This window comes from Rhea pennata, chromosome 3, assembly GCF_028389875.1.
Source record: "Rhea pennata isolate bPtePen1 chromosome 3, bPtePen1.pri, whole genome shotgun sequence".
NCBI lineage: Eukaryota > Metazoa > Chordata > Aves > Rheiformes > Rheidae > Rhea > Rhea pennata.
The window spans coordinates 47,023,649-47,049,482 of record NC_084665.1 but is presented as its reverse complement, the minus strand read 5'-3'; the positions used below and the strand labels follow the sequence as shown (position 1 = coordinate 47,049,482).

Genomic DNA, 25,834 nt, shown 5'->3' with positions numbered 1-25,834 from the left:
CGGCTGCGCGCGCTGGCGGCTGCGGCCGGAAGGGCGGGGCGGGGCGGGGGGGGGGCGGCGCTTTCCGGCGGGCGCCATGGCGGCGGGCGTGGAGCTGGGGTTCGCGGCGGCGCCGGCGCCGGGCGAGGCTTGGCGGCTGCGCAGCGCCCACTTCCCCAGCAAGGTCGGGGGGCGGCCGGCGTGGCTGGGCGAGGCCGGGCTGCCGGGCCCCGCCGCCCTGCGCTGCGGCCGCTGCGCGCAGCCCTGCGCGCTGCTGCTGCAGCTCTACGCGCCGCTGCCCGGCCGCGCCGACGCCTTCCACCGCAGCCTCTTCGTCTTCGCCTGCCGCGGCGCCGCCTGCTACGGCCCGCCCGGCCCGCGGGGCCCCCTGCACGGTGAGGCGGGGGGCGGGTGCAGGGCGCGGGGCCGCCGGGGCCGCCCCGCTCACCCGCCGCCTCTCGCCCGCAGTGTTCCGCAACCAGCTGCCGCGGAGCAACGACACCTACCCCGAGGAGCCGCCGCCGCGGGAGCCGTCGCCCGACAGCGCCGCCGCCGCCACCGCGCCGCCCCGGCGGCTCCGCAGCGGCGCCGCCCTGTGCCGTGTGTGCGGCTGCCTGGGGCCCCGCGTCTGCGGACGCTGCCGCTGCGCTGCCTACTGCGGCCCCGAGCACCAGGCCCTGGACTGGCGGCGGGGGCACCGGCGGGCCTGCGGGCAGCCCGGCGCCACAGGTGAGCCCGCCGCGGGGCGACTAAGCGAAAAGCTTGGTGCGGTGACGAGCCGTCAAGCGGTACGTGCGAACGGAGCCGCGGCGCTAGGGGAGAGGTGTCTGTGCGCTGGGTCAGCGTGCGGGTGTCGGCGCGTGCTGTTTGCTCGGTAAGAAGTGCTGCTATTGCAAAGCCAGCAGTGCTCTCACAGCGTGCCAGGGTTCGTTACTTAGTGGTGTAAGGGCCTGCAAAGGAAAGGGGGGAAAAAAAGCAGCTTATGTCTTTTACGTTGTTTTGTGATTTGCAAAGAAACCATGAATGATTCAGAAGCTTTTCTTCTGTTAGAATTTTACTTCAATAACAAGAATTGGGATCTCTGTGTTTCCTGGAAAGCTAATAACTTTAGAGCACACAAAGACCTCTTTCTGGCTTTCTTATATCATAAAAAACTTAAAGGACATAAACTTATTTTTTCCCTTTGCAGGTTACTTTTAAGATGGCTTATTCATAAACTGTAAAGGAGCATACAAAATTGACACCTAAAAGGATACTGTGAAGGTCAGTGGATAAGAAAAGTACCTTTTACAAGTGTGCTATTTTAGAGCTTTTTCTTTAAGCCATCCCCTGATCCACTGTATTGTTCGCATATCTGTTTGTTTGCTAATAGTTAAAGGAATAAGTAGTGAAAAATTACAGCTAGATGCCTGCTGTAGTTCATGATTTTATTGAAATTTCTTTTTTTGGCTTTAGAAGTATCAGGTTAATAATGGTACAATGAAATTTGGTGTGTGAGGTGTCTCCGTATATATGTTGCAGGATGCTAGTCCCGAAATGTTGACTATGAGAAGTGGAAATAAGCAGTAGGTAGAAATTGAAATTAGGCAAATCAAGTTATGGGCCAGATGTTTGCAACATTTCATTTAAACAGTGAAAACTTGAAACATGTAAAAACGTTTAATTATCCCCTCATTCTTAGAGAAACACTTGATGCATTTTTAAAAAACTTTGATCACAAAATACAAAGGAAGAATAAGAAAAATGGTATGGTAGTAAGGCATTGGTTGCATGCTTGTCTTCTGTGAATATGCTAATTAGAATGAGGTGTAATACAGAGCTGTAGAACTGTAGGATTTTTTTCATTTTCAAATGCAACTCATAACACTATTCAGTCTGTCCTTTGTCACATGGATTTACAAAGGTTGAGACCAACTGGTCACCTATTGTAGTTTTCTACTGTGCCTAAAACCAAATCTGCCTCCTCTTTATTGTCAGATCCTTCTTAGCAGCGACGTCAATCCTTTTTGCTCTTGCAATATTTGTGCTGTATTTTTAAGTAGCTACTTCTGGGAGAAGAACTTGAAATATTAGATGACGTTGTGAAATAGTATCTACTTTCTGTTTTTGCAGATGATTCGGATGCAGTTCCAGACCATAATGAATTCCTTTTTCCAGAACTTGAAATTTTGATAGAACCTGAGGAACCAGAATCTCCTGCTGATGGCAGTGTAGATCCTGATGACAAAGAAGCAGCTGTGGATACATCAGAGAACTCAGACAAACAAGAGGAACTCAAAGCTACAGGCAGTGCAAGTAAGAAATAAGTGATGCTGCCTGAAATTCTTCCTGGTGCAGCCTGTATTGCATCTGTAGAATATAAATTGATTTTAAAGGGTTCATTGTAAACTACCTGTGACAAAAAGCTAATCTGTGGTTGTCTGTAATGCAAACAAAAACCAGCTTCCATGGCTAAGCTACCCCTGTTAACTGTAGCTTGTTGTTATGTGCTTCTGTCTTGCATGAGTCTGTCCCGTAATATAAGTTGCTTTTGGTGGGAGACTTGCTGAGCAATGGGTATAAGCATGACTAGCTCCATAGTCTTGAATTACTGTTCTAGATTGGTAGCATCAAATTCTCCTGCTATCTATTGATCTGTAGGTTTTATTCAATGAGGTTACTTGAAAATACTTCTGTTATTTACTCTCTCTTAATACAAGAACTAGGAGACATCAAGTATCAGGTAGCAGGTTTAAAACAAATATATTTTTCGTACAAGGTATAATGAGTGCTGCAGCTATTGCCTTACAGCCGTGTGGAGGTCAGAAGTGTTGGTTCGGGCATTTGGTTCAGGTAGAGTCATAACCACTCTCCCCTAATGGCTCCCCCTCAAACCCTTCAGAGCTGTCAGAGCAGCTGTTGCTGCAGTCCAGCTGCAAATAGCTGGAGCATACTGTATTGCTGTGAGCTTCTCTCAAGTGAGAAAAATAGGTCTGCTGAGTGTCTGCTTCTGGTCACTGTTGGAAACCAGAGATTAAGTTAAATGGGTTTGGCTTCATCTGATTAAACCTTATGAAAAATATTTAATGAACCTCCTTGTCTGTGCTAGAGGAAAACTGCTTTAAGGAGACCTTAACTGACCTTAAGAATCTGAAGTCTAGGCCTTTTCCCTAAAGCACTATTGATGTGTTTTCAGCTCCCCACCACAGAGGCTTTGCACGGAGCCAGGGTGTAGAAGTGTGTGGTGTTACAGGGAAACCTGGCTGGTTCCCAGCTGAATCTTACTGAGGTCTAAAGCTGTCTAGAGACTGCTCAGTGCTCCACAAAGATGTGAGCTGGGGTGTGCAGGGGTGCAACAGATAAACCTTTCAGTGATGGAAACTTACTCTGGCACGCACACAGCTCAGGTGGCCTTTTCAGGTGTTGGATTCAGAAGGTTCAGCAGTCTCAGTGTTCCGCACTGTAGGGCCATAAACTTTGGTAAATTGACTCCTCTCCCTCCCTTTCTAACATTACAGGATTGAAATGTTTAAAATGCTACAAAAACTGATGAATGGATGGGTGCATGACTGAGTTTTGTATTTTTCAGAAAGATAAGAAAATGTCTTTGATGTTACCCCGGGAGTGATCCTGAAGGGCAAAATGCACTTACAGATACAATACTGGTTTTAATTTGCTGCCATCTTGTGTTAGCTAGTAATTTTTTGGGGGGCTTTTTCTTGCTTAGGTGAAGCGTTGGAATCCTTAGATGAAGAGACATTGGAAGCATTGGCAAAACATGAGAGTGAAGACGACAAAATCTTCCAAAAGTTTAAGGAGCGAATAGCTGCAGAACCAGAGCAGGTCAGAAGACGGGAGCAAATAAGTTCTCATGCAGCATTCAGCTGCATCTGTAAAATGTTTCACGGCCTTGCATACCTGCAGGAAGAAATGGCTGTGGGGATACCTCAGCATCCTCTGCATGCTTTAACCAACACATGCTACCATACTTTAGATGCAGAACTCGATTCATGACGAAGCATGAATTTAGCATCACCTCATCTAACTTGGACAGAAATTGTTCAGGATGACCAGGCACAGCAGCGTTAAAGCCAACATGAGGAGAGCATCTGTTGTCCTGTCCTGCGGCTCTGGCAAAAGAGGAAGCATCGCTCTCCTTCTGCCACCTTCTTGTGAACCCTGGCCTTTGGCCCGGTTTGCTTTCCTTCTCACCAGCACAAAAACTGAGAGAAGAGCTATGTCACTCTTACCAGTTGCGGGTGAGAGTGACACAAGTGTCATTTGACACATGGGAGTTGGTTTGGTTTTCGCGAGGCTGAGTGAGTGATGGGTTTAAATTTTTAACTATTACAAAAAATGTTCCCTCCCGAACTATTTTTTGCCGCCACAAAAAAAAAAAAAAAAAAAAAAACTGTCAGACATAATACAGACCTAGATCTACAAAAGGGGTGCAAAAAAAGAGATTCTTGCCACATCTTACCTGGTAGCTCAGGGATTAGGTTGGCTACTCAGAAAGTTAGGATGCTCTCATTCTGTTCAATCCTCTGCCTAGGGTAGGTGCAACATCTTCCTCTGACATACTGCACATACTAGCTGACCTGCATCAATGTCCTGTTGTTGTTAATGCCTCATTTTCTAGATAAATATTTAAATAATAATGAAACAACAAAGGATATGAATGTCCAAAAATACCTCCAACTTGAACATTAAGGCAATCCCCTCCCATTTAGGCCATGGGGAAGAACTGACTTTCATCTGCATCCATCTTACAGCTTTGTGTATGTCAGTAAATACCAATTTTATACCAAGCTGAAAAGGACAGTCTTGAGAACTTAAACTCCTACTCCATTTCAGATTATTAGATACTGCCGAGGAGGAGAAGGCCCCATTTGGGTGTCAAGTGAAAATATTCCTGAAGAAAAGGATATTCCAAATTGTTCATGTGGTGCCAAAAGGATATTTGAATTCCAGGTATGTAATTTCATCTAAAGGTAATATAGGTACTGTAGTTCACACTTAACAGGTTTAATTTTATAGATGCAGGCTTATAATTAGAATGAGATAGTTAAAGTTGCCACACACCTATGCTAAACTGTATAGAGACCTTGTTTACTAGTGTAACTGCTCCTTCTTGTAGGACTTTAACATATAGAAAGTAGGGTTTGATCCTGGCAATTTGATCCATGAAATGGTGCAGTTGTGACTAGGGAACTCTCTTGTAAGTTGTAGCAATCTCGTTTCTTTTGAAGAGAACCATTTCAGGATGTGAACTGGGAATACGCCCAGATGGAAGTATCCAGGTGTAGAATTTTGGATGCAACAAGTGTCTGTACAGGGAGTACACTTCATGTTATGAAAAGACAATATTAGTTATGAAGATGCTTTCAAATAGAGTTTGTTTATAAATCAGGCAACAGTCAAATGGAACTTCTGTAGGAGAATGTTTTTAAAACAGATGTGTGCTTTTACTGAAGCTGTTTATTACTCCTTAAAAAAAAATAAGTAGAGCCATGCATTTGATTTCTTGTGCATTGACTACAATGTTTGAGGGATTCCAAATATATTTATTTTGAACTGCCTTGTTGGTTAGTAAGTTTTTGACTGGGATATTGGTATGAGAGAACATAAATGAAGGCAGGACTTTCCTAGGGGAAGAGAAATGGTGAGAAGGTAGGGAGTTGGTTGTGAGATGTCCCTAAAGTCTTGTTTTTCTTTGAAGATTATGCCACAGCTCTTGAACCACCTGAAGGTTGACAGTCTTGGAGAGAGCATTGACTGGGGCACACTGGTGGTGTACACATGTGCCAATAACTGTAATGAGGGGAATCAGTACACTGAGGAGTTCATATGGAAACAAGACTTCTCTGCAGGTTCCATGCAACTTCCACCATGTTACTAAGTTGAATCATCTAAATCTAATACTTTTCCTTGTTTCAGTGCATCTGTGTACCTTGCAAACAGGTAACTGAACTGATGTCACTGATATTTTGTAACAGCGATAAAAAATATTGAAAAAAGTGGACTTTGGCAGCTGCTTTCTTCAGTTCCAGTGGAACATTTTACTTCAGCCTGCTGCTGAAACCAGATGCTATTTTTCAGTAAATTTCAGCTCAAATCTTGTATCAGATCATACAGCATAGTTCTGAATGTTTAAATAAAGATGAAACACTTGGATTGGTAGAAGTGTCCTTTGTCAGTGACTGAAGTTGAATGGTTGTCTGTCAAGACTTTCTTTGCTGTGCAAAAATTAATTCACAGAGAAAGCAGACTACTCTGGGATCACAGAGTGCTGATGGTCAGGAGATGTGCAGAAGTCTTAGCTAACACAAGTTAAGGGTGCCCGGCCTTTCAGTACATAACTTAAATCTGCTGCTCTTACACTGAGTAAACTGGTAGCAGCTATTACACTCTATGGTTCAGTAGTATTTCAGAATAAAATGCACCAAAATTGTTCCTGTGTTTTATCTGACTTAGGACCAGTAACAGAGTTTTAACACTCTACTTTGCATTAGACTGTCTGATATAAAAGTGGTTTAAACCAAGGTTGCTCTAGTAGAACATGTTTTTTCTTGTTGCTTACTACATGTAGCAGTAGATTTTTCAAGCTAAATTGTACTTTAAGTAAGTCCTCCATCCAGTGCAGTTTAAAAACAACTATCCTCTGCAAAGGTTGCTCTGATATTTGACTGCCCTAGAGCTGAGGCATGAGAAAAATAATACCACCCCACTGAATCTAGTGTGACAGTTATTTAACTATTGATATGGCTATAGCTACTTCATTGAAAAGATTTTTTTTTTCCTGGGTGTAGTATTTACCTCAGTTACATACTCTCTTACTGTGCTTAAAGCATTCGTGCCTGCTCACAAGCAATTCCAGTGCTGATTTTATGTAAGTCCAGGGCCCACTGTTGTTTTATGACTTTTTCTGTTAGGACTTCCAGGTTGTTTTATTTCTGCCATTTCAGCTGGTGGAAATACTCTAGTGAGCAGGCAGGGTATGCTTTAAGTGTAAGCTGTCTGATCATCCTAGAACTTAATTTCTAAAAGGGAGGTTTTTAACACGTGGTGCAGTTAACAGACCAGGCAACAAAATGTATACAACTACTGTAGCTCAACTGATTATAATAGAAACCATCCTTGAGTTATTTAAGGCTCAACAATTTCCTGGCAAAGTTTGCAAAATTTTGCAGAGTAGTTGGTAACAGTTGTACACATGGAATCATGCAAAAGCAGGGATGGTGACACAGTTGTCATGTTCAAGAGAACTCAGGAATGTTCACTGACTCAAACAGCACAAATTGCTGCAGTACCTGAATACTGCATCAGCAGCAGCATCTTGAACTTACTTACCCTAACAAAGGTAAATTACTAACCACCATCTTTCTGTTAAGATCAATAAAAATCAGTTGCTAAAAACCCCAGACACAACTGTGTAAGCAAGCCACTGCAGGAAGCAGAGAAGACTAAGAGTTAAGTTCAGTCAGGATTTGCAGATGGAGGGGGTGCAAAGCCAGGCATAGCTTCATCTTGTCTGAGATGGAACACAAGATGTAGTTAACTAAAGAGACCATAGTTACATTTGGGTTAGTTTTAGATAAAAGCTGTTTGAAAGAATCTGGAAGTCATAGAAAGATTTCTATTACTGGAAATGCACGGGAGGAAAAAACACAATTTATTTTTAGTTCTCAGCCTGTTAAGCTTCAAGTACAGTCCAAAGGGAAGATTATGTACATACTGACTGTTTGGAGGGGCTTTGACATTTTACAGGAACACTAATATAGTGAGATTTGTAAAATACAAAGGTAGTAATTTAAAGAAATCCTAGAAGCTAAGCAGAAGCCTCTTGTTACGATTCAATCAAACATAGCTATTTATGATTTGCTTAAATCCCATCTGTTGAAGGAGAAGTAATACATACTTAAACAGGAACTTCTTGATACTGTAATCTCCTTTACTATAAGATACTAGAAATACTAAGCAAGATGTTGCCAAGGATATGACTGCTGGTAAGCAAGCCAGAACACGTGAGGTTTTCTCAAAATGACAAGTCATCTACAGTAGTGCATGTGCTTTTGAAAAAATTGGATCAAATTGAAAAAGTTTTCAATATATTTCACTCTACTGGTTGGGTAATTTTAAAATTCATTAAGACAGTTCCCATACTTGTATAAACAGGGTTTATTGTACAATTGGGGCTGAAGGGGAGGAAGAGGAAGTGTGTGTGTGTGTGTGTGTGTGTGTATATATGTGTATATATATATATATATATATGTACAGTGAACCATTTCATTAATAAATTTATTCTGTCTTGCTTAACACTGGAATGAGGGAATGTCTGGCACCAAAAAAAAAATTAAAAATGAAAAAATTTAAAAGCTTAAGTTCTGAAAATTATAAAAATCATGGTTTTATGGAAGGAAGTTAAAACATATATACATGGCAATTTAAGTGGTTTATACACTGAGTGACATGGTTGCATTTGTCTTTCAAACCAACTTACGGATTTTCTATTAATAGAACTGGCGTTAAAACTATTTAAAAGCTAGATTATAAATAAAACTTGGAGAGACTGCTCCAGGAACAGCCCAATAAAGCAACTCACAGTAACTCAGTAGACGTAATCAATAATACAATTCCCCTTGAGTATCAGGGAAATAGGCACTAACTGGGAAACAGTCCAAGTCCTGGTGTTGCAGTTTCAATGAAAGTCCATCTCTTGTTACTGCTGTGCCATATACCTTTTAAAATGTACCCCTGATTTCGCCAAATTTCGTAGAAACTGTTACGTTGTCTTTCTGAATCCCTTTAAAATAGGATAGATGTTTTCAAATGCTTCATAGATTTCTGCTCGAACTTTAGCACCTAGAAAAAAGGAGTGAAGTCATTCAGTATCTTTCTCTAGTCAAATACTTAGGTTCATAGTGCTTACCTTAATACTTCACTTTTACATAAATCCTATGCATATATAGATACGTATTATACACGCACATATATATGAGTCCCTGTTTTTACTAATTGATACATTTTCTACACATTTTGTATAAACCACACATTATCAGCCTTCTCACTATTTATTCTGATAACTGACAAACTTTGAACAGGACTTTCATTAGCATCTTAGTATCTATGCTAGACTTGCAAATAACATTCCTATACAGAAGTTCTTGAAGAGGCCCAATTGCAAGGCACAGCCCCACAGGATATTTCCAAAGAAAGGCTTTTAACCTGTGGAGCTTTTTTCAAGAGTATGAACACTGGGAACAAGGTCTGGAAACAGAGGTGGTTTCAGAGGTGTGCCACTCGCCATGGTGTAGGGACATGTGCCTTTGGTATGCAAGTCTTGCATTTTTTTTCTACATAGTGAGCTTCTGCAAGAGGGGAAATGAAGGGTGTGCTTGGAGTGCCAAAGGGCGAGTGTCTTCCCTTCCTCAGCTGTTGCATCAGAGGAGAATGCCAGCAGGCTCCAGACAAGCTGTCAAATAACAGCTAGCCTAGTCACAGCTACCACTAGATGTGCATAGAAACACATCTTCACAGAAGCACATCTTCAGATTTTGCCAGAGAAGTTAAATCTGTGCTCTTATGGCTTTTTGGGCACCTGTAAACTTGATGAGACATCATGATCACTGGTTATATGAATTTACCCAAGTATATTTGGTTTGGTTCTCATCCACAGAGCACTGCACAATCTGCTCTTTCTCTGTACCATCACCTCTAAAGAAAAGCAACTAGCAAGATACATACTTTTGATGCCATTATGTGTTCTGTGTAATACAATCTAAATCTAACCTACTGGAATAAGATACTGTCTTGACTTACCAGTTAAAACCACTTTTCCAGAAACAAAAATAAGCAGAACAATTCTTGGCTTGATCATTCTGTAGATTAAGCCAGGAAACAATTCCGGCTCATAGCTGTAAGAGAAGAGAGTGACACTGATCGTACAAACACACTGGCAGATAGATGTCCCAGTCTTTCACCTGTTGGGCTGTAGGAATGGACAGAGCAGATGTGGGCTTTACCAACATTTGGGTTTACATTGGGCAACATAATTACACCAGAAGAAAGGCAGTGATGGAAACAAAGATGCTGATTTCCCTCTGGTGCAAGGGAACAGTCTGAACAGATGCCACACTCTAGCTGGTCAAGTACATAGCAAGAATGAAACATAAGCAAGCCGTTATTTACCTGCTGAACTGCTGGTGTGTAAGTACCAATCCTTCTAATCTGATGGGAAATTTCACATCACAGCTCCCCACCATGTTCTGAATTTTAAAATCCAAAAATTTTGCTGGAAAACCCAACTTCTGGACAACTCTAGCATACTTCCTTGCTGCCAGTCTGGACTGCTCTTCACTGAAGGGAGAAAAGGACATCTGTGTTATTCCCTTAGTATTACTTGAGGCAAACTGCATAACGTTACAAATATTTATCCGTGTTAAATAACGAGAGGAGCAGTGAGGAAGATCATAAGCCAAATTTTTACATCCAAAATTAACAACTAACATTGACTTGCACTCTAATTTTGACACTAAGATCCCATACGTGATTAATGTACTGTCTACGAGGCAGAATACTGTAAGGTAAAACTATATCATTTACACTCTTAGAATATCTGTGTAAGTCCCTCTAATAAGCCAAAACTTTTTCTTCAGGCTTCAGTGTAGAACAACTTTGAACTACTGCTGGAAAATGCATGTTCCTACAGAAAACCTGCAAAACTCCTCTGTAAGGCACTCAAGCCTAGGTTTATCACAACTGCATGGCCTTACTTGCTATGGCAGAACTCAGTTTGCTTCAGTTTTGTAAACAGCTGAAAATCTCTGGTTGGTTCTAAGGCAGTAGAAGACAATTTGAACTTCAAGTGTTACCAGGCAGGGAAAGTATTTCCTGTATAGCTCTGTTCATTCACCTCTGCTCATTAACTTGTTCCTTTTGGATTCCTGAATGAATTCAAATGAAAGAAACAAGGACCAGAATTTCTCTTCTGCCCAATGGAGTTAAGCTTATGTTTGGTTTTCAATTCTTACGCCTCACTGATCATGTTAAGAACAGATCAGATCGCAGGGACCAAAGACTTGAATCTCCTGGCAAAATAAGGAGCTTGGGAAGCAGCATGGGTACAAATAATAGTGTTTGTAAACCACTTTGTTAGAGTGGAAAGACAGTCTGAATTAGTTTTCTTATATGCATACCTTTTTGCTCCTGTGCACACCATTTTTCCAGAGCTGAATATAAGTGCAGTAGTACGAGGTTCTCTTATTCTCATAATAACAGCAGCAAACCGCTGAAATGTAAAAATTGAAACTATTAGTGATATAATGCTGCAATAATTTGCATATTCCAAATCTGCATATTCTCAGTAGCATTTTATATTGTATTTCACAGAAATACTACATCCAATATGGATCATGCATGATTGGAATAATTCAAGTAGCTTCAAATACATACACTTAGAGGTAGAGTCAGACAGGAATGGTATTTTCCCTTACATTCCTATTTTACTAAGCTCATATCCCATTACTGTCCATACTATGTATAAATAATGCTAACATTTGCAATATAGAGAAGACTACACCTGAAAAATTAAGCCTTCATCCCCACGTCCTCAGATTTGATCTGTTGTAAGCAGGATGGAAGACTACATGCAAGTGTTTTTTGATCTACTTTTGTATCTTAAAAAAATGGACGGTGTTAGAACATTGCTAACAGAACACCCAGAAATGAAACTCAGAAGCCATGCTCGTTGGAAATGGAAGTCACCTGAACTACCCCAGTAAAACAAGACAGCCCAGTTTGCTCTAGCTTTTCATTTTAAGCACCTTTACCTCCATTTACAAATACTCTCAAACTCTTTGAAAGCAAGATATGCTGAAAACTAGGCTTGGTATACACTCACACACACATGTCTGCCTGTTATATTTAACCTGGACCAGCTCATCATGCAGCCCCATAAACTCTTCAGCTGACATAATTATGGCAGTAGCGTGGGCTAATAACACATTTGTCAAACTATGGCTTAAATGATACAGCCAAGCAACATCTTTTTGATAGCTAGATGTACTGACTAAAAGTCAGGCGTGCATTACATAATCCTTTCTCCCTGCTGTGGAAAACAGCATTTCATATCGATCATTTCAAACTACAAGTTTTACACAGCCATCTACTCCATAACTTAAGAATTACTGCAACAGGCTCAATTGCTTGCTGCATTCAAATCTTACTCACATGCAATTATGTAACATAACCATTGATATAAACATATTTCTGACATATACCTGCATGCCTGCCTTTAATCTCTGAGAGCTGAGTTCAGGTACACTGTAGCAAAATCCTACATTATTAAAATGAAATAAAACAACAAACATACACCCGAAGAAAACTGAAGCCTTCACAAGGTAAGTCAGTTCAATTATACAGCATCTAATCTTTCATTAAAAATAGTGTCTAACTGTGGCTGCAAAAGTAACTTTTCAAAGAAGAGCCAAGTGAAAGAAAAATGAAGCAACATAATTTTTCTGATTCAATGCTCCAGGGCCTCTGTTGCTGTTTACTTTTCACTTTTCCAAGCTAAAAAAAAAAAAAATCCTCCAAAGTTAATAATCCGTTTTCCAAAACTGCTGTTTAGAAACAGTGGACAACTTTGATATAGACGGGCAAAGATCAGCTTCATTTTGCTCTTCCACCAAACGTAACCATCACGGCTGGGAAGATGCTGGGAGCGTTGTGGGACAACACGAAGGAGTGGAGCTCAAAGGGGAAGTGAGACTGTAAAAAACCCAGTTACTGTGGTGCAGCCACAAGAATTCCAGGGGAGCAGCCAGGCAGAGGAAGCCATAACACACAGAACAGCCATGGCTCTGGCAGCAGCACAGGAACTGAATTCTTCCTTTGTTTCTCCTTTTTAGGGGGTAGGTAACATCATCAGATATTTCAGGCTAATATGAACTTTCTGGCCACAACTAACAAACATGTCCATGTAAGCAGTAGTTGAGGTGAGTTCTACATCCAAAAACTTTGTCAGTGTATTACACTGTCAGTTAGGTTCTTCATAAATATGTTCTTTCTAAATATAATAAAATGCAAGCTTATTAAAGATCTTTTCTTAAGCACTAGTATAAAACTGCATGTATAGGAGGATGGTTTTTCAATCTAGCTATGACAGCAAACTACAGTCAAAACCTATGCCTTTGTCATACCTCTTATATGTTGAAATCCATCTCTTACCTTGGGGTTATATTCAGCATTTCGGGCACGAAGCGCAATGGTTTTTAGGTCAAGTTTGCAACCAAGATTAACCGTGGAAACAATATTCCTGAAGATATTTCAGAGAAATGTATTAATCAGAAAATAAGTAAGTTTAAAAAAATGCAAGCTTTCCCCACTGTTAATCATGTATGATTTGTTTTAGATTCAAAAGAAATGCCTTTTTTAGGGCAGTTAGAGCAGTTGCTCCTAGAGCATGAGTATCAACTCCTCCTGTTCTGCCAGCTATTATGAAAAATGTCTCATGAGACAAGTCTCTACTTCAGTTTGGTAGGAAAAACTCTTGAGATTAAGAGTCGCTGCCACAATCAGGGGAGCTGCTAGGAACAGGAAAAGATGAGGCAGCAATAACACTACTTGAAATTTTCCTTGGTATGCCCTTTAAGAAGTAAGAAAGCTAATATTCTGAACGGGTGCAGGACTAAGCAGGAATGAATCCAGAAGTGAAGCCCATTGCTATATGATAAAAAGATGCCATCTAGGAAACTTAAGATCCTTTGCAACTTGTTTTATAGGAAAACTCTGCAACCTAAAGGTCCTCAGTGGAAAAAAACTAGGAACCACTCTTCCACGCAAAATTCACCTTCATTCTCTTTGGACCTTCCATAATTTGACATATAAGTCTCTTCACAGCTAAAGCTCACTGAAAATACTTTCATAACTGAACCTAGAGCACTAGCTCTGTGTGTTCTTCCCTAATCACAAACTCAGCTATACTAATGAACTAGAAAACAGAATGTGGAATATTAAAGACAATTTCAGCTCTAGTTGCCAGACAGTTTCTTCCCCTCTACCCTTTTAGTTTCTTTTCAACTGTGATAGTAAATGTATTCAGTTTAATATCTAGAGTGCACTAGGCTGAAGTTAGATTCTGCTAAACAAAGACATGTACGACATTCTACACTTGGGTGCTTAAATAAAGGATATATAGTTTACAAATCACTAAAACTCGATTTCTATTACTAAGTGGCTTAGTAACAAAAGCTCAGCTTTAAAAAATATGTTAAATGAATACTGAGGACCTTTCTTCCCACTGAGACACGGTACTCAATTCCTGATGGGCTTTTGGTCCCAAGTCTTTAAAGAGCTACTTGAGAAAGGACATACTGCGCCAGCGTATGGCACACTCACTGTAGCTGTGGCACTATCCCAGAGCTCTCGGATGCCGGTGTTGCAGGAGTTATTGGAGTCATTGGAGTCATCGGAGAGGGGTACAGAGGTGTGGTTCCTGGTAAAGGGGCCGTGGTAAGAGTCTGTGAGTGGAAGAGCTGGGGCGTTTGACCGGACGTGCCCTGCGTTGCTTGCTGTGATGTAGATTGCTGTGCTGCTTGCTGCTGCTGCTGCTGCTGCTGCCGCTGCTGTTCTTCCAGGATGGACAGACTGTTGGTGCTCTGGACAGGCTGCGGTGTCAGTCCTGTGCCATATGGCATCATTGGGCTAAAAATTGGAATTCCTGGAGTCATTGCACCCTACAGAAGAAAATACAACAAATAAACTACCACTGATTCCATTTTGTCTTCAAGAGAAAAACACTTGCTAAAGGAGTTCAAAAATAAATCAATTTAATCTATCGGATCAAATCAGAGGCATAGTGATTCACTAAAAACAAAAAGCCCCTAAAAATACAGTCCTCCCATAAAATGAAACACTATCTCTACTGATCTCATCAGTTCTATTACTGTTCTCCACCAGCCAGTGATGTTCGTGCATTTCGCACACTACCTTGCAAACATACTCAGTTCTGACCAACAATTTTTACTTGCAATTGTTTCAATGAAGACTCTACCCATGATACCAAAGGTATTCACAGTACAGCTACAGTGCGTAAGAGACTATCTAATGGACCTAATTTAAATGGTTTCAAGGTCAACCACCAAAATTAATATTTCTATCTTCTCACTCATGTTTCAGCTCAAGAGAACTCTATATACTTGCAAATTTCTTAAACTTCTGGATATACACACTAATGGTTTTAAAATTCATTTTTACACTAATATCATTCTGTATCTAGTATAGTTTTTCAGATCTGCAAATACAAAAGCTGTAGAAATTACATCTAAGAAACTAAAAGTCACTTTCACAAAGAAATTCAGATCACAATTGCATATTAAATCATTCACATTTACCTGAGGGGAGGCTAAGCCTTGAGCATAGGGTGGCAAGCTGTTGTTCTGATCCATGATCCCAGTTACTTCTTTGGTGATGCCAGAAATATTTCCTTCAATTAATTAAAATTTATTTCAAACCCTAAAGGGTTTTTAACCCTTTAAAGCATTCCAGTAAAGCAGACTCCTAGCCAAGCTCAGAGCATTAGGAAAACATCGGCTCCAGAGAAGTGTGTGTTGAGAGCTTAAAAAATCAAAACCTGAAAAGGAAAAGTAGTGTCTTGATAATAAGATCTAAACAAAAGCAAAAGCAAACTTATTGGCTGCTATATTAAATAAGAGATAACCACGTACAAATATATATAAAAATATATGCACATACACAATCTGCAGAAGAACCTTTTTCTGGCACTTTAAGGAACCTTTGTAGTCTGCTTCTGTTGAAGTCTCCTGGAAGGTAACCTGCCTCATATGAGCAGGCCCTGAAGATTCAGCAGAACACACAGAAGTGTGCGGAACTGAACCCTCATCTGCAAACAACCTAAGCTGCTAATGCTCATTCTGAAAACTCATTACTTTTTCCAAATAAAACAGAGCTTGAACTACACTTGAACTCCACTAAGATGCTTGAAGCCATTTGTTGCTTGTAAGCCTCCTCCTGTGCAATTATGAGGCTTGGGCTTCCAAAATTTTTTTTCTATAGAAAAACATTGCTAGTCAAATCAGAAATAGGAAACCCACTTCCGTAAAATAAAGCACTAACATGTTTCAACCAGCAATGGCATGCGCTTTATGAGAAGGACAGAAAGAAGTTAAAGTCAGTTTAGGGTGTGCTTCTAAAACGTGTGAATGCCTTTTGTGTTTTTTAAACTATGCCTCTGTTAAGGTGCTTTAGAAACAAACAACGCACATGGATAACTTAAGTGTTATATCTTGTTGCCAAATATTTTAGTCATTAATTTATAGCTTTTGGTACTAGCTACCTACTGCACAGAAATATTAATGTTCAAGGTCGTTTTTAAGTCCGAGGTAGATCACTCAAAAATCTGAAGAAAGCCTATTTGGACTTTATTTTCTTAAGGTTATGACAGCTCATAATTACATTAGCCCTCAGCAAGAGGATTTTTTTTTTTATTGTGATCATAAGACATATTACATTTACCCTGACTGAAGGTATCAACGGAACATTCAGATTTTGCAGCTTGGGGGTGGGAGAGGAATATTAGAAGCGTTAGCATTACCCCAGAAGAAACAAAGCCAACTCCCCCACAGGCCAGCTGTTTAAGAAGTCTAAATACCAGGCATGCCAGGACGTGCGGCTCGGACACCACCCACGCAGAGGTCCGCCCTGCAACCCCCAACCACGGCTCGCTCCGACCTCCGCTAACGCTTCCCCGCGGAACAGAGTCCGAAGGCAATAAGGCGCCCACGAGAAGGCCCCGGCCCCGCCTCCCTCGAGCCCCTCCCGGGGTCCCCGTTACCGCACGAGCGGGGCCACAGCGAGGGCCCTGGCTGCGAGCCGGCCTCCCCCGGGCCCCGGCGGCTGCCAGCGCCGCTCCCGCCGCCCTCGGAGGCCGGGCCCCGCCGCCCCGGCCCTTCCCGCCCGCGCCCCCCGCCCCACCCGGAAGGCCGCGGGCCAGCACCGCCCCGTCACGTGCCCGCGGCGGTTACAGCCGGCGGCGCGAATGGCCGCGCCAGGCCCGGCCCAGCGCCCAGCCCGCCGGGGAACCCCCGCCCCGCCGCGTCCCGGCGGCTCAGCCCGGCCCCGGAGGTCCCCGGCCCTCCGGCGGCGGGGCCGCGGTGGGGCGCGCCCGGCCCCGCGACGCCCGGCCCCATCGCGGCCCCGCCGCGGTGGCCCCGCGGGCGCGGCCCGGGCCCGGGCAGGGCAGCGGCGGCGCGGACGGTACCTGCCGCTCCCCGGCGCCACCCGCCGCGCCGCGCAGCGCCAGCGGCCGCCGAGCTGCGCCCGCGCCGCCGGCGCGTCCCGAGCGCGTCACTTCCGCCGCGCTCCGCCCCCCTCCCCCCTCCGCGGGTCCTTCAGCCCCCGGGCGCGTCTGCGGGATGGGGCCGTGGCGCCTCGGGCGTCCCGCGCCTGGCTCCGGCTTCAGGCCGGGGCAGCGCCCCTGGAGAGCCCGTTCCTGGCTTACGCCCGGCACCAGCGTTCCCGGGCGCCGCGCAGCCTGCACGGCTCCGGAGCCGGTGCCCTCGCCCGGCCCCCGCAGGCAGCGGGCCTCCGCGCCGCTCCCGCTCGGGGGACGCCCCGCTCCCGCTCGGGAACCGCGTGGCGCCTCGCCACCCGCCCCGCTGCTTCCCGGGCCCTCCTGCCCCACTGCCGCTCCTTCCCCGCTGGCACCGCACCCCGGCCCCCATCTCAGGAGCGTGGCGTGCGCCTGGTTGCTTCTGCTTGTCGGAGGGTTTCTCCGCGCGGGCCCCTCCTTAACCAGCGCAGCCACCGCGGGACGAGAAAGGACGCAGCGCCCTGACCTCGCAAGAGCTAACGAAGGCGCTAGGCGCCGCGCGCGGCTGGGGGCCCCACCGAGCGCAGCGGACGAGGCTCCCCGAGCTGGGGGAAGCTCCTGCAGGGCTGGAGCCACGCGGGGAGAGGCGCAAGGGCGCGTCCCGCGCACCCCACAGCTCGCCCGCATGGAGGGGGAGATGGAAGAGAGGCGGGAAAGGAAGATGGGAGCCGCCGCGTCGTGCAGCACGGCAGCGGCCCGCGCCCGGGGCTGGCTGGGGAGGCTCTGCCGGCTGCCACACGGCGCGGCCGCGCTCCGCGGCCGCGGCCCTGCCCGCGCAGCCGCGCCCCAGCGCCCGCCGCGCCCCGCCCCGCCCTGCCCCGCCCCGCCCCTCGCGGCCCCCGAGGCACGCGAGGCGCGCTGGCCTCCCGCCTGCCTAGAGCGTCCTTAGCGCCGAGCGGCGACGCTCTACTTCCGGCTCCGGTGCCGCCATTTTGCCGTGAGACAGCAGCGAGCCGCCGCAGGGATGCTGTCCGCTGCCTGCTACGCGGATCCCAGGCCCGAGCTGGGCTACCAGCTCGGCGCGCCTGTGCAGTACCGCTTCTCGCCCTACACCTTCAACGGAGGGTGAGGAGGCGCAGGCTGGGGGTGGGACGGGCCGAGGCACTCTCCTCTCGCCAGGGCCTCCGAGGAGGGGGAGGAGGGTGGCGGCGGGGCTCGTCTCTCTCTGGCCGCCCCCCGGCCCTGTGTGAGGGTTTCTCTCCCCTTGCGAGCGTCTCTCGGCGGAGAAGAGAGGCAGGACGAGGGAGAGGCGGGGAGCCCCCCTCCTGGCCGAGCGTCCTGCGGGGTCTTGCTCCTCCTCGAGTTTCTGACAGGTCTCTGAGGCCGTTGTTACACTCTGTCTCTCTGAGTTTTACGAGTCAAAGTAAGCAGTCTCCCTTCTCAACAGGGTTGTTTCTTTACAGCAGTTTAGGAAACCTGTGTGATGGTCATATTACCTGCTTTTAAATCTGTAACTGTGTTGCTAGCTACCTGGTCATAGCTGTTCCAGACAGGTGATGTTTTGCTGACACTTGCCCTCAGGTGGTGTCAGGCTGTGGCCAAGGCGCTATTTATTTATTTTTTCATAATGCTTAGGTGCTTCTTAAGGAGTAGCTGTTTAGTCTTTAACTCACATACAGCTAGTTATTTAGGAAAAAATAATATATGATAATGTCAGACTAAATGAGTGTTGATGTTTCAGTGTGACAGTTTAATTGTTAACACTTGGCTGGGCCTTTTCTACATGGAGAGCCAAATTCTTATGGGAGGCCGAGTCTTTCCTCATTGTAAGGTGTCTAAAACTGTTAATCCGTTGTTTGTTGCTCTTGTAGCTAGATAGAAACCTAGCCATTACCAAGTTTACCCAGTCTATTGACAAAGCAGAGAATAGCATATATTCTATTCAGCGTGTCACTATCTCTTTCCCTCCAGTATTGATTTGCATGCAGTGAAGTGTATAAATATGTAATAGTAAAATGAAAAATATATCAAGGAATATAATAAGATGCTTGACAAAATTTGAGCATGGATAGAAAACTACTATTTTTTTGGTTTCTTTGTTGCCTAAGAAAACATCTATGCTAGGAATCCTGTTTATACAAATACTCTTCTTTCAGGACTGTGTTGGCAATTGCAGGAGAAGACTTTTCTATTGTTGCTTCTGACACACGACTGAGTGAAGGTTATGCAATTCACTGCCGGGACAGTCCAAAATGCTACAAACTGTAAGTCTGAGTCTTGTAAGAACTGAAACTGATGAAAGATCTTTGGTATTGAAAGGAACTAGTGCTTTCATTAAGCAGAACTTTCAGAAAAAAGAATACTGAGTAACAGGGTTGATTTGGGAATTAAGGGAACTCTTTTTTTGATACTGTAAATATGGCTGGATTTCTTGTTGCCTACTCCTGAATCTAGCTGATGACAGAACTTTTTTAGTACAGTATCAAACTTCATCTGTAATGCTAGCTAAGTGCTTTTTTTTGGTTTTTTTTTTGTTTTTTTTTTTTCCTTTGGGCTGGATAATCATAGGAAACTTCATCTTAACTGTAGTAAAACTCATTCCTGTAGTGAATAGTTCTGCTTCCTCAGGACACCTTGTGCTGGTACACAAGTGTGCCCACCACTTTCAGATGCTAGTTATACTCTGTCCCTTTAGTACCATCTAGCATTTCAAAGAGCTGTTTATTTTAGGAGGTGAATCTGTCAGTAGTTCCATTATTGAACTACTTATGCTCATCTTGCCTAGGTAGCACTGTCTTGGTTTAGAAAAACGTATTGTTTACTTGCTTTAAAATGTAGCTGTTACCAGCAATGTTAATAAACTTCTTGATGTTGGCACAAGTTCATATGAACTCATGTTTCTGCTGGGTAACTCCTTACTATATCTTTGACTCTTTGAAGCTGAATTACTTTGGAAATTACTTTGGTACACTCTGTATGCTGCACATGATGAATAGCTAGTGACAGACTGAGATTTCAATTTAGATTGTTTGTAAATGACTGCTAAGTCTTAATCCTATGAATAGTATGTGAATATTTATAGACTTACAATTTTATTACAGTTTAAAATTCAAGTGTTCATTCATATAGCTCTTTGCCCAATCTCAAAACATTTCATGAAAGCTAACTAATCTACTGTGTCTCTGTAGCCAGATAACATCTATTGTCCTGATACAGAAAAATCACACAAAATGTTACATTTACACTACCGTTTTAAAATAGTAATGCCATCCTCTGGCCAGATGGAGTAAAACTGGGTTGAGTGCTCTTGCACAGTAGGCTGCACACCTCAGAACAGGTCCCTTGGCAAGACTGAATGGTATTAGCTGGGGTTAGGAGTGCATGGAAAAAGTTTTATTTATTTTTTTTTTCTGTCACCCTTACTGCTGAAGTGAGCATACTGAAGAATGATACCTGTGTAGTTCTGGCCTTAATGAAGCCTTTCCAAGATTATAGGCTGCAGTTCCTTTCTGAGTGAAGGAACTTGTTACTCCATTTTAGAAAATGGTTTCTGATAGTGCTAGAGAAACTGAAAAAACACTTGATATTTTCATAATAATATCCTATGTTTAAAAGAAGTGGCGTAGTTCATACTAAATCTAAAATCACATTGAAACTTTATATTTTTACAGGACAGAACAAACAGTCATTGGATGCAGTGGTTTCCATGGTGACTGCCTTACTCTTACTAAGATTATTGAAGCAAGATTAAAGGTAGATAAATATTTGAATGTATTTAGAAATTGATAATATAATTATGTCTGAGGAGACCAATAATGTGATATATTTAAACATCAACTTTGCGTTTTTTCTCAAGTGCTTGTATCATAAATATAGCTCTGTGGCTAATGAAACATCAAGCAGGGGAGATTGCTGTAATGTTACTAAATGTAACATCACAAGTTTAAAAAATTAAAAAAATGGAAGAGTTAGAGGGGATGATGTTAACTGAGTGTTAATCAGACAGCATCTGAGACTTCTCTGAAGTTTTACAAAGAGTAACTTTGGCTTTCAAGAAGACCTTGCATTTATGCTGGTATATTTTCAGTAATCTTGTAGACGTATTCTAGTTAATAATTCTGCATAGCATTAACTTACTTCATCATGAGATTACGGCAAGTATGATACTGATTATTTTGAGCATAAAACTTAGTGTGTGACTTTCTTCTTGGATGTGATGTACCATTTGCAGATGTACAAGCATTCCAATAACAAGACCATGACTACTGGGGCTATCGCAGCAATGCTGTCTACGATTCTGTATTCTCGGCGCTTCTTTCCTTATTATGTTTACAACATAATCGGTGGACTCGACGAAGAAGGTAAGGCTTGAAACACCATGGAGAAACAGAGTCTAAATTTCTACAGGTGAACAAGTATCCTTTTACATTTCGGATGTACTGATGGAGTAATGAAGTTTACATTCCTATTGTTAAATATTAGCTTTAGACATTACGGTACTTGCGCAGATCAAACACACATTATGCGTCTGACTTGTCTCCTAGTTTTCACTAAATCTTCCATTTCTGAAGAGTCTGAAAGTCTTAAAAACTATGTTGTAATTATTTGATTGCAGTTGAAATCTGTTAATGTCACCTACCTTTCATATTTTTATCTAGAGTAGAAAACTTTATAATAGCTTTGTTGGAATTCTCAAATGTCTCTTTAAAGGAGATGTTAGCAGTAAAATTGTACGTATTTTATTCAGGCTTTTCTTTGGGTGCTACAGATTATTAAATATGAAGGACTCCTTTACAGGCAAGCCTCTGTAGAGAGATTTTTAAATGTCAACCAACCTCTGTTGAAAAGAATAGCTTCTACATGGACGTTATAGCTTAACGTACAGCTCTTCCAGGCCTACTGAGCCCTTGTCCAATGATTTGGTTGAATTGCTAAAAGATTGCTTTGGCTTTCAGTGGGAGCTCGGAACTGGTCTTGTTTGGATAATTTCAGTCACTTCCCACAGTTTAACCTGTCCATGTAATATAGTCTGGAGGGGGGGTTAGGCTGCCTTGCGTAATGTTATGTCTCAGATTATGAGGGTGCTGTAGCATGTGATGAGAATCAGAGTGCAGGCTTGCCTGTATGGTCTTAGTTTAGGTCCAGCAAAATTGATTAGCTCTGATTCAATGTTACTTTCTGGATCTGTGCTAGCATTTTGGGGCTGCTCAGGGATCTGTACTGTGCTGCCGAATGTACTGGTCAGTTTATTAATTGGGTGCAGCCTGTCTGAATGGAAAGAACGAGCTTGACCTGGCACTGTGCCTTGACTAGTATTTCCCTGTGAAGCCCTGATGCTGCAGAGTTACAGCACACTTGCTTTTCTGATGCCTGCATGAGCTATGAAGACTTGCACAACCTTCCCTGACCCCAGAGGGAAGTATGTAAAAGCCCAGAGCTTGATCCCTGGTTCTAAGAAGGCAAGGAAGAGGCACTTAAGCAGGCTCTCTGGAGATAGCTCAAGTATTAAATAACAATGGCTAAAGTGCCTCTTTATTTGTGCCAGCCATAGAACCAGTAGAGCTGTTTGTGCAGCACTGTGCTCTAACACATTCTGCTCCTGCTGTAGTTACTCTGCATCAAGAGTCTTTTTCTGTAGTAAGGACTGTATAATCAGGCTCTAAAAGACATTTTTTAGCTTAAATCTTGAAGGTAACATGCATACCTACACATAGTGCCAAACCACAACCACAGTGAACCTTCTATACAAAGCACTGTCTGAATGTACTGAGGTATTATTTTGTAAAGGTTTGTTGGGATGTGTGGTACTCCAGAGACTGCTTATGGAGGTAAATAGTGTCTGATGTAATTCCTTATCAGTATTGTGAATCTTTCTGGATTGTGACTGTGTGTGTGTCTTTTTTTCTTTAAGGGAAGGGAGCAGTATATAGCTTTGATCCAGTAGGCTCATACCAGAGAGATTCTTTCAAAGCAGGTGGATCAGCAAGTGCCATGTTGCAGCCCTTGCTTGATAACCAGGTAAAATTTTCTTTTTTAATGACTACAGTAAAGATTTGTGGCAATCAAACTATTGTTGCTTTACTTTCAGGGTATATTACAGTAATCTCTTTTGAGAAAAGGTTTAATGTATTACAGATAAGATTGTTAATCTACAGATTAACAAATTGAGTTGCTCTACCTTCTGAGGGGAAATCAGAAAGTGTTGTCTTAGGATCTGTTTGGGTTTTTAGTGCACTACAAACAGTGGATTGGCTGTTTAAAACAAAATTAAATACTTACATTGTGGAATTTCTTTACATGTATGCAGTTCTGATACTGTTACCCTTTTGAGTTTAAAAAGTGAGTGAGAAGCTTCTGAAGAAATAGATCAGTTTAGATCTAAACGTTGCAATGCCTTTTGTGCGCTGAATATTAGCGAGGAGAAAGCTATACTTGCTTTGTACTAGATCTGCCTCCAGTTAATTTTAGTAAGAATATCAGTATTAAAGTTCTGGTTATGCAGCTGTAAACTGTATGCCATTACAGCAGGAATACTTTTGCCAAATTTGTTCATTCTGATGCAGAGACTAAAGCAACTGTGTAGCTAGTAACTTTCATGTTAGATGAAACATGATTTCTTTAAAATGAATTTTCATCTTTTATTAGATCGGCTTCAAGAACATGCAAAATGTGGAACATGTACCTCTGACCCTGGAGAAGGCTTTGCAGCTAGTTAAAGATGTCTTTATTTCAGCTGCTGAGAGAGATGTGTACACTGGTGATGCGCTTAAGATTTGCATTGTCACAAAAGATGGAATTAAAGAGGAAACTATCCAATTACGGAAAGACTAACTCAGTTCACTTACAAATGTGTAATCTACAATGTATAAAAACTACCTGTATTGTGAAGACATGTCTTATTAAATTTTTTCCAGAAGTTTGATTACCGTAGTGCTGAATATTTTCTATTTTTGTTACAAACTGTAGTGTTTCTTTAGAAAATGAGGCAGGCTGTGGTAAGGATGATACTAAGTATTAAAAGTAAAGAGTTCAGTTCAATTTCAATGTCTGCTTAGTCTCCTGTTCAAAATACCTTGTGCTACAACTTGGAAGTGTAAACTTACTAAAAATAATTTGACAAACTTTTGTGCTAATTCTTTCGAGTCCACCTTGGAAAAGCTTTTGTTGTATTTCTGTTGCTTTCTCTGCACTTTATAGCTTGTTATTCCCTCTTCTCTGCTGCATCTTTCTGACATGTTGTCTTTGCATTGACCTCCCTGCCCTTATTTAGAGACTGTAAATCTGAATCACCTGAGATGCAAGGTTCACACTTATAATAGCTGCAGAAAACACAATCCCTCTCTGTAGGAGGGCGGAGTGCTAGAAGGAATCTAAAGGAGTTCGGGGGCAGGTTTAGCTTGGTTAGTGCATGGTGCTGCTAATGCCAAGGTCATGGGTTCAATCCCCGTATGGGCTGTGCTGAGGGTTGGACTAGATGATCTCCAGAGGTCCCTTCCAACCTTACCATTCTATGAATCTATGAGTTCAATCTGGACTCTGAGCTTACCTCTATGTGTTTCTTATTTGGTTAACACTGAAATCTTAACGTGTTACTCTTTTTCTGGCTACTGATAAAACAAAACAAAACAAAAAAAAAAAAAACAAAAAAAAACTACAGAGGTTCCTTGAATGCCTGTTAATGTCTGTGGGTCTATTTTGGACTTACTACTGCTCCAGTTTCTTGGGAAAGTGCAAGACTGTCAAACTGTCTCATGCTGTATAGCACCACTGGAAATTGGCTTGACCTTCAGAAATTGCTAGGACCTTCGGAAAAGCCAGGCTGCATAATCAAGGGCAAAATAAGCTTCTCTTGCTCAGATGTCTTTTCAGTCTGTAGGGATTTAGAAACGGACATCAAAAGCATTTCTGCTTGTGACATGCTGCTTCTTTGTAAGAACAATTTTTCTTGTGTGTCTGACCCTGCAATAATCCTGGTCTCCTGCTTAGAGGTAGCTGACTGCCTTTCAGGTGCTATGCATCTTTCCTAGCTCTGGCTAGTCTCCACCAGTGATGGTAACTTCAGGCAATTTAAGTTATAGGTAACTTCTTGAACCTCAATAGTCACACAGCTGCTGCATCTAAAACAAGTTTAGATGTGTCTAGGAAAGCCAGTGAGTGTGAATTTGATTGACCACTGGGTGCCGCTGTTGGCCCATGTAAAGAGCAGACATCTCATCTGTAGATAACTGGATGGGTGGTAAGGAAGGAACAGAGCATCCCAGTCTGAGTAACACGGGCTGAAGTCACCGGATTGCACAAGTCAGAAATTTCAGGCAGGAACTTACAGGAATATTTAACGTATTTTCAGAAGTCACCTTAAATGGGCAAGGTTAGTTGTATAAATGACTGGGTAACTGCATGTTGTTCCTTACTCAGCAGACTGAACAGAACAGAGTAATTCCAAGAACTGAAAACTTGTGTCTAACTGAAATGCAAATGAGCCATACCATGTTAAATGCATAGTCTAGTACTGCTGTAAAATTCAGTTAAAGCACCTTAAGCTTGGCT

At 42.9% G+C, this 25,834-nt stretch overlaps 3 protein-coding genes across 9 annotated transcripts; 2 read left to right on the top strand and 1 right to left on the bottom strand.

Annotated features, from left to right (window-relative positions):
- The first annotated feature begins 75 nt into the window (after positions 1-75).
- PDCD2 (programmed cell death 2) lies at positions 76-6,141 on the top strand. 4 transcript variants are annotated; one of them, XR_009957905.1, is made up of 6 exons: positions 76-374; positions 448-708; positions 2,092-2,274; positions 3,686-3,801; positions 3,953-4,277; positions 4,813-4,903. XR_009957905.1 is itself a non-coding variant. In XM_062572226.1 (6 exons), the coding sequence occupies exons 1-6, from the start codon at positions 77-79 to the stop codon at positions 5,855-5,857; spliced, it is 1,155 nt and encodes a 384-aa protein (XP_062428210.1). In that variant the 5' UTR covers position 76; the 3' UTR covers positions 5,858-6,141. The 4 variants fall into 4 exon arrangements, 1 of the variants encoding a protein (XP_062428210.1); XM_062572226.1 differs by lacking the exon at positions 3,953-4,277 and adding an exon at positions 5,678-6,141 and having other exon boundaries at positions 4,813-4,929; XR_009957903.1 differs by having other exon boundaries at positions 3,686-4,277.
- Positions 6,142-7,607: 1,466 nt separating this feature from the next.
- Positions 7,608-17,301, bottom strand: TBP (TATA-box binding protein). Of its 4 annotated transcripts, none has more exons than XM_062572228.1 (8): positions 17,237-17,301; positions 15,351-15,589; positions 14,356-14,693; positions 13,186-13,273; positions 11,154-11,245; positions 10,147-10,314; positions 9,778-9,872; positions 7,608-8,820 (listed from the first exon to the last, which is right to left on the bottom strand). In XM_062572228.1, exons 2-8 carry the CDS (start codon positions 15,402-15,404, stop codon positions 8,741-8,743), a joined length of 915 nt encoding a protein of 304 aa, XP_062428212.1. In that variant the 5' UTR covers positions 15,405-15,589; positions 17,237-17,301; the 3' UTR covers positions 7,608-8,740. The 4 variants fall into 4 exon arrangements, with proteins under 4 accessions (XP_062428212.1, XP_062428211.1, XP_062428213.1 ...); XM_062572227.1 differs by lacking the exon at positions 17,237-17,301 and adding an exon at positions 16,492-16,906; XM_062572229.1 differs by lacking the exon at positions 17,237-17,301 and adding an exon at positions 16,628-16,906.
- Positions 17,302-18,272: 971 nt separating this feature from the next.
- Positions 18,273-24,209, top strand: PSMB1 (proteasome 20S subunit beta 1). The gene is made up of 6 exons (XM_062573665.1): positions 18,273-18,412; positions 19,444-19,551; positions 20,959-21,040; positions 21,519-21,648; positions 23,199-23,305; positions 23,933-24,209. The coding sequence occupies exons 1-6, from the start codon at positions 18,312-18,314 to the stop codon at positions 24,116-24,118; spliced, it is 714 nt and encodes a 237-aa protein (XP_062429649.1). The 5' UTR covers positions 18,273-18,311; the 3' UTR covers positions 24,119-24,209.
- Positions 24,210-25,834: the final 1,625 nt, after the last annotated feature.